Here is an 11,740-nt window from a genome sequence, read left to right on the forward strand (position 1 = left end):
GTCATCAACTGACAGATTGCTATAACATATGATGTGGTTAACTAATAGTTAAAATGCCGATCCAGCCGTTTAAAAAGATGGCTTGTGCCAGGAACGCGCCCATAGGTCACAACAACAGGGTGCTTTGTTTATTGGTTGATTTGAATCCCCATTAGCTTTTGCAGAAGCAGCAGCTGCAGGGCTCTTCCTGGGGTCCACATAAAAACATGACCAGTAACAAAACACTGATACACTGACAAGGACAGTCGCACAAATATAAAATACAACGATATACAAACAATACAACACCCAAAAAGTCACCATGTCATTGCATTTAGGCTCTACGTCGGGTGAAAAAAACTACGAAAGTCCCTTACTTTGAAGAATTTTTGCAAATCCAATCAGTTTTCCACGTTGATTCAACATCATCACATTTCATTTCTTAGGTGAAATCAAATCAAATATTATTTTATTGGTCACGTACACATATTTAGCAGATGTTATTGCAGGTGTAGTGAAATGCTTGTGTTCCTAGCTCCAATAGTGCAGTAGTATCTAACAATTCACAACAATAAACACACATCTAAAAGTTAAATAATATAATTAAAAAATATATAAATATTAGAACGAGCAATGTCGGTGTGGCATTCACAAAAATTCTTAAGCAATAAGGCACCTCGGGGGTTTGTGGTATATGACCAATATACCATGGCTAAGGGCTGTTCTTAGCCATGATGCAACGTGGAGTGCCTGGATACAGCCCTTAGCCATGGTATATTGGCCATATACCACAAACCCCCGAGGTACCTTATTGCTATTATAAACTGGTTACCAAAGTAATTATAGCAGGAAAAACAAATGTTTTGTCATACCTGTGGTATACGGTCTGATATACCATGGCTGTCAGCCAATCAGTATTCAGGGTTCAAACCACCCAGTTTATAAAGTAGTATAGAATACAGTATATACATATGAGTAAAGCAGTATGTAAACATTATTCAAGTGCCTAGTATTCCATTATTAAAGTGGCCAGTGATTCCATGTCTATGTATATAGGGCAGCAGCCTCTAAGGTGCAGGGTTGAGTAACCAGGTGGTAGCCAGCTAGTGATGGCTGTTTAACAGTCTGATGGCCTTGATAAAGAGGCTGTTTTTCACTCTCTCGGTCCCAGCTTTGATGCACCTGTACTGACCTCTCCTTCTGGATAATAACGGGGTGAACATGCAGTGGCTCAGGTTGTTGATGTCTTTGATGATCTTTTTGGCCTTCCTGTGACCTCGGGTGCTGTAGGTGTCCTGGAGGGCAGGCAGTGTCCCCCCCGGTGATGCGTTGGGCAGACCGCATCACCCTCTGGAGAGCCCTGCGGTTGCAGGGCGGTGCAATTGTCGTACCAGGCGGTGATACAGCCTGACAGGATGCTCTCAATTGTGCATCTGTAAACGTTTGTGAGGGTCTACCAACTGTAGCTCAGTTGGTAGAGCATGGTGTTTGCAACGCCAGGGTTGTGGGTTCGATTCCCACAACCCTGGCACAGAAATTGTATGAAATGTATGCATTCACTACTGTAAATTGCTCTGGATAAGAGCGTCTGCTAAATGACTAAAATGTAAAATGTAATGTCTTAGGGGCCAAGTCAAATTTCTTCAGCCTCCTGATGTTGAAGAGGTGCTGTTGTGCCTTCTTCACCACACTGTCTATGTGGGTGGAACATTTCAGAATGTCAGTGATGTGTACGCCGAGGAACTTTAAGCTTCCACCTTCTCCGCTGCGGCCCCATTGACGTGGATAGGGGGGTGCTCCCTCTGCTGTCTCCTGAAGTCCACCATCAGCTCCTTCGTGTTGTTGAGGGAGGCGTTATTTTCCTGGCACCACTCTGCCAGGGCCCTCACCTCCACCTTGTAGGCCGTCTCATCATTCTTGGTAATCAGGCCTACTACTGTTGTGTCGTCTGCAAATTTGATGATTGAGTTGGAGACGTGCGTGACCAAGCAGTCATGGGTGAACAGGGAGTAAAGGAGGGCACGCACCCTTGTGGGGCCCCTGTGTTGAGGATCAGCGTAGTGGAGGTGTTGTTTCCTACCTTCACCACCTTGGGGCGGCCCGTCAGAAAGTCCAGGACCCGGTTGCACAGGGCGGGGTTCAGATGAGCTTGGAGGGTAATATGTGTTGAAGGCTGAGCTATAGTCCATCAACAGCATTCTGACGTCGGTATTCCTCTTGTCCAGATGGGTTAGGGCAGTGTGCAGTGCGATTGCATCGTCTGTGGATCTTTTGGGGCGGTAAGCAAATTGAAGGGGGTCTAGGATGTCAGGTAAGGTAGAGGTGATGTGATCCTTAACTAGCCTCTCAAAGCACTTCATGATGACGGAAGTGAATGCTATGGGGCAATAGTCATTTAGTTCAGTTACCTTTGCTTTCTTGTGTACAGGAACAAAGATATGGAAACAACATTGATTCATCCAGTTTATGCCCACTGGGTTTCTCCCCCTATCTTTCTTCAAATCTTCCCCTCAATTCCATATTTACCATATCTCCATTCCTTCTATCTACCTTTCTATCTCCCCTCTCTCTCCCCCTCTCTCTGCCCCTGTCTCTCCCTTCCTCTCTCTCTTCCCTTTCTTTCTTTTGTCTCAGTCTACATCCAGAAGTATTGCACAAATGTCTCCCATCATCAGCGGTGCATTCATCCTCGGACCTCCTCTGCCTGTACAAAGTGCTGCTTCAGTTCTGTCTGGTCTCACCCTGCATGTACAAGCGGCTCGCCATCAACTAGCATCACATCAGCGCCCCCGCGGCTGGGCCGACGGAGGCTACATCCCATACTGTACCCTAATCCCTATGCAATGCACTTCATTTGACCGGGCACTATAGCAAATAAGGTTGCATTTGGGACTGAACTGAAGAGTTAAAGGAGAGACTTGAGGGCCGTTGGAGGGGACTTACAGTACATGATGATTTGGCTCATTATTAGGACTTGCATACCAGCCGCGTCCTCTTAAACCTTGTCTCCGTTAGGTCAGCAGATCGGTACATTATCGCAATATAACCTACCTTCTTCTTGACGTGGATTGTCTGGATGTTGTTGTAGAAATAGGGACATCTTCTAAGGAGTGGCCTGGATGGTTAATGACATGCTTTTTCATTTACATTTCAAGATCTCTTAAAACAAGAGTTAAATAAGGGAATTCCCGACAATATCTGGACAGCGCAGGCCTCCCTTCAAAATAAAATGTTATCTCAATAGGATCAATGTTATGTGAAATAAAGTATAAATGATTGCAAAATAAATAAATGACATTTTCAGGACCTCGAAAGACTTCACACACAATCCACACAAAAGGCAAAATAGAGGAATGGAGGAAAGAAATGTATTTTTCAAGCCCTGGAAAAGACCTCTTGGAGAGGAGGTCACCACAGCAGCCAGGCAGACTGCAGACGGTGACTCTGAAATGAGACTGACCTTGTTCACCCTGAAGACAGCCTTTCTGGACCATCTAATAGTATCACTTCTCTGCTGCCACCCACACCTGCTCGCTCAGAATCCCTCTCTCTCTCTCTCTGAAACACAGACAGTCAGAAACATGTCTAGAGCAGTGACAAGGTGTGTGTGTACCCGCGTGTGTGTGTGCTACAGACAGACAGACAAACAGAGTGACAGACAGACAGACAGACAGACAGACAGACAGACAGACAGACAGACAGACAGACAGACAGACAGACAGACAGACAGACAGACAGACAGACAAACAGAGTGACAGACAGACAGACAGACAGACAGACACAGACAGACAGACAGACAGACAGACAGACAGACAGACAGACAGACAGACAGACAGACAGACAGAGAGGCAGACAGAGAGGCAGACAGACAGACAGACAGACAGACAGGCAGACAGACAGACAGACAGACAGACAGACAGACAGACAGACAGACAGACAGACAGACAGACAGACAGACAGACAGGCAGACAGACAGACACTCTGTCTTCCATACCTTCCTGTATCAGATCATGATTCTTTACCACAGTTGGATTGTTACTGTGGGTGACATGCAACAAACTACATCCCAGCCTGAAACTACAGACTAACTGTCATATGTGTATTCCTTCTCCAGGCCTAGTTATGTAGAACAGCGTTGCAGAGAGGTTGTTTATGAAATATCAATGAGTTTTGTTGGAAAGACTGAGGCGTCTGCCGCGTAATTATGGAAGATGGGTTGACAGCTAGGAATATCTAGAGGTGCACACACACACACACACACACACACACACACACACACACACACACACACACACACACACACACACACACACACACACACACACACACGCCTGTCTCTCTGACTCAGATCTCCAGCATGGAACATTAAACAGTAGGTTGATGTCAGACTACTCAGATACAGGGAAAGAGACAAGATGAAGTCCATCCCTCCTTCGATCATATTAACATGACACACTTCAAATCATCAAGTAGTCCCAAATCATTCAATATGCTGAAGATAGTATTGTAAAAGTAAAACATTCCCCCAAACTAACATCTCAGTGTAATTATTATGACTAAAAGATGATCAATGACTCATGGAAATAGGAATACAGATAAGACACTATAGAAATAGCCATCATAGACATCAAAGAAATAGCCATCATAGACATAGACAGCATAGAAATAGACATCAAAGAAATAGCCATCATAGAAATAGCCATCAAAGAAATAGCCATCATAGAAATAGCCACCATAGAAATAGACATCAAAGAAATAGCCATCATAGAAATAGCCACCATAGAAATAGACACCATAGTAATGTGCCACTGTCCGTCCCAACTTTACTAAGCTATAAATGGACAGACTCCTTACCTTTGTCTTTGCTGTCCTCTGCTGGTGAAAATATGAAAATGTGATAACTGTGGCCACCTTGTGGTGGGAAAGGAACATTACAATCAAATAGTTGATCAGCCATTGTGTTGTTCAATAGGATTTAGTTAAACACATGAGACCATTACATTGACCGGGTTTATTTCCAATACAATATTACACAACAAGTTGCAACATGTGAAAGAAAGAGAGCTAGACAATGTGTGTGTGTGTGTGTGTGTGTGTGTGTGTGTGTGTGTGTGTGTGTGTGTGTGTGTGTGTGTGTGTGTGTGTGTGTGTGTGTGTGTGTGTGTGTGTGTGTGTGTGTGTGTGTGCAACATTGTGCATAAGAAGAATCCCGAATGTGTCGTTGGTATGTGCTGACTGACGACAGGAAAGAGTAAGAACATTTAGCAGGCAGGTGACTTTGTACATTTCTAATGTGAACCGACATAAATATATTCAAATAATAACATAGAGATTTGGTATAAGATATCAGTGGCTTGGTTATTGCTTATAGTCCTATGTACATGTATGTCACAGTGCTAGGAGTTTTGAGTTTGAACAACAGGTGCACGTTATAGTTAGGCTGGTCCCAGATCTGTTTGTGCTCTTGACAACTCCACTACCGTCACTGCAAGCCAATTTGTAGCCTGGTCCCAGATCTGTTTGTGCTACTCCTCGAGTTGGAATCATGGCACAAACAGATCTAGGACCAGGCTAGCCAATTGGCATGACGATGGGTGAGGAGGATTTAGAGTGATGGCACAAACAGACTGGCACTCAGGCTACGTTGTATATAGTTAGGTAAACAAGTGACTATGTGTTGTACAGTTTGGAGGTGAAGTCCTTTAGTAATGTAGCCTGAAACCCAGATCTGTTTTGTGCTAACATTCCACTCCGTGTACTCGGTGTCATGTGCCAAACATGACATGACGAGGAGTGGAACGTTAGCACAAACAGACTGGTACCCAGGCTATCAGTGATGATGTACAGTAGTCATAATTACATTACGTGGTGTATTTTAGGACGAGGAAGTTAAATTCCACTTGCAAGTATAGGGGTTAGGGGTTATGGGTTAGGGCTTCAAGGGTGAAGAGATCACGATAGACTTAGATTCTTCCAAAGGAAAATTTGGAGGGCGACCTTTAGGGTCAGGCGTTAGGGGTCAGAGTTTAGGGGTTGGTGACTGGGGCTAGAGTTGGGGTAAAGCTTGGAGTTGTGTAACAAGTGTCACGGTATAGCTTCCTCCCATGTCCCTTGGCGCTGGGCTCCAACCAACCAGGGATCCTCTGCCTCGTAAATACACATGACCCCCCTCTTGACCCCCAGCGTCGTAGCCAATCATGCTATAGAAAAGGTAGAGATTCCAGCTCCGTTGCATATGGTGTGGAGGTCTTGGGGATGGGGGGCTGTGCGGTACTTAGCAGGTGTTGAGAGCAGTGGTCGGGGACTTGGTCAGGATCTTCAATGTCTGGCACTAAGGTACATCTGAGGAGATGAGGATGGTAGGGTGTAGGGGTTAGGATGTAGGATGTAGGGGTTAGGATGTAGGGGGTAGGATGTAGGGTGTAGTATGTAGGGGTTAGGATGTAGGATGTAGGGGTTAGGATGTAGGGGGTAGGATGTAGGGTGTAGGATGTAGGGTGTAGGATGTAGGATGTAGGGGTTAGGATGTAGGGTGTAGTGGTTAGGATGTAGTGGTTAAGATGTAGGGTGTAGTGGTTAGGGTGTAGGGGTTAGGATGTAGGGGTTAGGATTTAGGGTGTAGGGGTTAGGATGTAGGGTGTAGTGTTAGGATGTAGGGTGTAGTGATTAGGATGTAGGATGTAGGGGTTAGGATGTAGGGTGTAGTGGTTAAGATGTAGGGTGTAGTGGTTAGGATGTAGGGGTTAGGATGTAGGGTGTAGGGGTTAGGATGTAGGGGTTAGGATTTAGGGTGTAGGGGTTAGGATGTAGGGTGTAGTGGTTAGGATGTAGGGTGTAGTGATTAGAATGTAGGATGTAGTGGTTAGGATGTAGGGTGTAGTGGTTAGGATGTAGGGGTTAAGATGTAGGGTGTAAGTGTTAGGATGTAGGGCGTAGGGGTTAGGATGTAGGGTGTAGGGGTTGGGATGTAGGGGTTGAGATATAGGGTGTAGAGATTGGGATGTAGGGTGTAGGGGTTAGGATGTAGGGTGTAGGGGTTAGGATGTAGGGTGTAGGGGTTAGAAGGTAGGGGTTAGGATGTAGGGTGTAGGATGTAGGGGTTAAGATGTAGGGTGTAAGTGTTAGGATGTAGGGTGTAGCGGTTGGGATGTAGGGTGTAGGGGTTAAGATGTAGGGTGTAGGGGTTAAGATGTAGGATGTAGGGGTTGGGATGTAGGGGTTAAGATGTAGGGTGTAAGTGTTAGGATGTAGGGTGTAGCGGTTGGGATGTAGGGTGTAAGTGTTAGGATGTAGGGTGTAGGGGTTGGGATGTAGGGTGTAGGGGTTAAGATGTAGGGTGTAGGGGTTAAGATGTAGGGTGTAAGTGTTAGCATGTAGGGTGTAGGGGTTGGGATGTAGGGTGTAGGGGTTAAGATGTAGGGTGTAAGTGTTAGGATGTAGGGTGTAGGGGTTAGGGCAGTGTTTCCTGATCCTGGTCCTGGCCCCAGCACCAACCAGTATTTTGACTTAAGTACTTTACACTACTGGCACCAACACACTGCAAACCGGATTAGTGGAATCAGGTGTGTTGGTGCTGGGGAAAAATCCACAATGTGCACCCTTCTGGGTCCCTAGGACCAGGATTGGGAAACACTGGGTTAGGGAGTAGAGCCCTCAAATAAAAATCTGAAAACAAGCAGTACTCCGGACCTCATAAGATTTGAATACCCCTGATGTAGGCAGGGTGTAGGGTTTAGGGTGTAGGGCTTAGGGTGTAGAGCAGGGCTGTTCAATTCCAGTCAGTTGCACTCACCTGGTGTCCCAGGTCTGAACTAGTCCCTTATTAGATGGAGAAGATGAAAACCAGAACTGTTTGGGCCCTCCAGGACCGACATTGAACAGCCCTGGTGTAGGGGTTAGGGTCTAGTGATTATGTGTTGTAGGGGTTAGGGTGTAGGGGTTAGGGTCTAGTGATTATGTGTTGTAGGGGTTAGGGTGTAAGGGTTAGGGTCTAGTGATTATATGTTGTAGGATGTAGGGGTTAGGGTCTAGTGATTATGTGTTGTAGGGGTTAGGGTGTAAGGGTTAGGGTCTAGTGATTATATGTTGTAGGATGTAGGGGTTAGGGTCTAGTGATTATGTGTTGTAGGGGTTAGGGTGTAGGGGTTAGGGTCTATGTGTTGAATGGGGGGGTAGTCAGGTACAAAGTGATGGCTGGAGTGAAGATGAGGATGGTACCCAGTATGGAGACAGTGAGGAACACCCACAATAAGATCCTGTCCAACACCTGAGCCACAAACTTCCAGTCCTGCACCACCTGGAGGGGAGAGAGAGAGAGAGAGAGAGAGAGAGAGAGAGAGAGAGAGGAGGGAGGAGATAGAGGGAGGAGATAGAGGGAGAGTGTGAGAGAGAGTGTGAGGGAGAGAGAGAGAGAGGGAGGAGATAGAGAGAGAGAGGGAGAGGAGGGAGGAGAGAGAGAGAGGGAGAGGGAGAGTGTGAGAGAGCGTGAGAGAAAGCATGAGAGAGAGAGAGAGAGGGGGGAGATAGAGGGAGAGTGTGAGAGAAAGCGTGAGAGAAAGCGTGAGAGAGAGAGGGGGATGGAAGGAGGGAGGAGGGAGGGAGGGAGAGAAAGAAAGAGAATGATCTCAACAATAATAATTTTTTCCCCATCTGAAAACTAAAAGACATAGAGACAGACAGACAGTTACACAGACACACCCCTACCTCTCTGATAAAGTGTTCCTTCTTGATGTGACGGCTGATGTACCGTACTGAGTTGGTGGCTTTCTCCAGCATGGCCAACCAGGCATGGTTCTCATCCTCCTTCCCCCCAACAGGGCCTCTCTGCTGGGCTTGGCCCTGGCCTGACGCCCCCCTCCTCCCTGGACCTCCGCGGGGCTTCAGCTCTGGGCTACGCAGCTCAATGTCTGGGTAGTGGTACCTAGAAATTACACCAGTTACAACTAATTACTACAATCACAATGTTGATGATTCAGGAATAAAGTACATAGTCGCTTCTCTTTCTTTCTTTCTTTCTTTCTTTCTTTCTTTCTTTCTTTCTTTCTTTCTTTCTTTCTTTCTTTCTTTCCATTAAATGAAAGGGAATCATAAAATATATATCAACAATATCTAATTCTTCTTCTTTATTTATTTACATCAGGGTTGATCTACAGTTGTTATATTCCCTCAATGTATTTTCATCTTATCTTCTAAAATCAGATTTTATTCATTTGTTATTGAATTGAATCATAAAAGATCAATGCAATCAATTATTGGTAATCAACCGGAAAAAAGAGAAGGTGTGTGTGTAGGTGTGTTTGTGTGTGTACCTGTCAGTGTGTCCCCTCATGCAAAGCAGTCTGGGTAGCCTCTGGAGGAAGAGGTTTTTTACCCAGGGGGCCATGGGGTGGTAGGTGGCTGAGGAGCGGTGGTGGACGTTGATGACAAACACCGTGACGATGATGGAGAAGGTGACGAAGATCATGATGAAGAGGAGGTACTCTCCAATCAGAGGGATCACCTTGGTGATAAATACATAAACAACATGTTGATGATATCACACCTCTGAAGAGTACACCAATAACTGACTCCCACTGCAGGGCCAACCTGAACCGTACTGGACTGCCTTTCTCTTGTCACATGGTCATTTCCAGTACGGTACCAACAACAATGGCCGACCCTGTAGTACAGCTCAACTTGGCAAAGTAGTTTAAAACGGCTCAAAACGTCATAGAAGAGCGTTCCACAGACAGACAGTCCCCAGCGACCTCCACTGACCTTGGAGGAGGAAGGTATAATCTCTTCTATGACGAGGAGGAACACGGTGAGAGACACCAGGACCGATGTGGACAGAGACAACTTCTCTCCTTCATCAGACGGGAGGTAGAACACCAACACGGTCAGGAAGGACAGACCGAGACAGGGGATGATGAGGAAGAGTGTGTAGAACAAGGGAAGCCTCTTGAGGATGAAGGAGTAGGTAACGAAGGGGTACCAGTAGATACCGTCCCGCCGGCTGCCCTTGGCGCCGGTGGCGTTGAGGATCTCCCATTCACCTGTAAGGGAATTGGATCAGTGATTGTATGTTACCTTTAATGTTGTTGGTGGGTGACTGGACCACATTCACATTGGACATAGTGAGACAGGACACTGTCATACTGATTAACGTCTTCATTAACTGGACCACATTCACATTGGACATAGAGAGACAGGACACTGTCATACTGATTAACGTCTTCATTAACTGGACCACATTCACATTGGACATAGAGAGACAGGACACTGTCATACTGAAGGACACTGTCATACTGATTAACGTCTTCATTAACTGGACCACATTCACATTGGACATAGAGAGACAGGACACTGTCATACTGATTAACGTCTTCATTAACTGGACCACATTCACATTGGACATAGAGAGACAGGACACTGTCATACTGATTCATGTCTTCATTAACTGGACCACATTCACATTGGACATAGAGAGACAGGACACTGTCATACTGATTAACGTCTTCATTAACTGGACCACATTCACATTGGACATAGAGAGACAGGACACTGTCATACTGATTAACGTCTTCATTAACTGGACCACATTCACATTGGACATAGAGAGACAGGACACTGTCATACTGATTAACGTCTTCATTAACTGGACCACATTCACATTGGACATAGAGAGACAGGACACTGTCATACTGATTAACGTCTTCATTAACTGGACCACATTCACATTGGACATAGAGAGACAGGACACTGTCATACTGATTAACGTCTTCATTAACTGGACCACATTCACATTGGACATAGAGACAGGACACTGTCATACTGATTAACGTCTTCATTAACTGGACCACATTCACATTGGACATAGAGAGACAGGACACTGTCATACTGATTAACGTCTTCATTAACTGGACCACATTCACATTGGACATAGAGAGACAGGACACTGTCATACTGATTAACGTCTTCATTAACTGGACCACATTCACATTGGACATAGAGAGACAGGACACTGTCATACTGATTCATGTCTTCATTAACTGGACCACATTCACATTGGACATAGAGAGACAGGACACTGTCATACTGATTAACGTCTTCATTAACTGGACCACATTCACATTGGACATAGAGAGACAGGACACTGTCATACTGATTAACGTCTTCATTAACTGGACCACATTCACATTGGACATAGAGAGACAGGACACTGTCATACTGATTAACGTCTTCATTAACTGGACCACATTCACATTGGACATAGAGAGACAGGACACTGTCATACTGATTAACGTCTTCATTAACTGTGGTGGGAAGAGACTGACAAACCGGGTTAGTTACCACCACCCTGCTGTTTCTTGTAGAAATGGCGTCTCTAACCGACATGTATTAACTGGTAACGAAACCACTTTGCGTTTCCTTCTATACACTGTATACCGTGAGATATTATTGTAGCTAGAACAATTCACTTGTTGCTTGACTTCTGAAGCTTTTGGAGTAGCAAGACATCTTACTTCAAGAGTATTTTTCCTACACACCGTTGTCGAAGAAGTCCTTTCGGTCGACGTAGTGGTCGACAAGGACCAGGTCGACCATGTTGCCGTCGTAGGTCCACGAGCCAAACTTCATGGAGCAGTTCTGTCTGTATTGGGGAGGGGAAAACATTCTGTCTGTGGTGACTGCAGTTCTGTCTGTATTGGGGAGGGGAAAACATTCTGTCTGTGGTGACTGCAGTTCTGTCTGTATTGGGGAGGGGAAAACATTCTGTCTG

The 11,740-nt window shown here is 45.5% G+C and overlaps 1 protein-coding gene across 2 annotated transcripts in view; it reads right to left on the reverse strand.

Annotated features, from left to right (window-relative positions):
- Positions 1 to 4,981: 4,981 nt before the first annotated feature.
- Positions 4,982 to 11,740, reverse strand: part of LOC106610460 (neuronal acetylcholine receptor subunit non-alpha-3) — a 33,637-nt gene continuing 26,878 nt past the window's right edge. For both annotated transcript variants that reach the window (XM_082974077.1, XM_082974078.1), the window contains 5 exons: positions 11,508 to 11,611; positions 9,736 to 10,013; positions 9,288 to 9,478; positions 8,683 to 8,899; positions 4,982 to 8,275 (listed from right to left, as the gene is read on the reverse strand). In XM_082974077.1, coding sequence (XP_082830203.1) covers positions 8,132 to 8,275; positions 8,683 to 8,899; positions 9,288 to 9,478; positions 9,736 to 10,013; positions 11,508 to 11,611 — 934 coding nt within the window. In that variant the 3' untranslated portion in view covers positions 4,982 to 8,131. The remainder of the gene's footprint in view (positions 8,276 to 8,682; positions 8,900 to 9,287; positions 9,479 to 9,735; positions 10,014 to 11,507; positions 11,612 to 11,740) is intronic.

This window comes from Salmo salar, chromosome 04 (genome assembly GCF_965601325.2).
Source record: "Salmo salar chromosome 04, fSalSal1, whole genome shotgun sequence".
Taxonomy (NCBI): domain Eukaryota; kingdom Metazoa; phylum Chordata; class Actinopteri; order Salmoniformes; family Salmonidae; genus Salmo; species Salmo salar.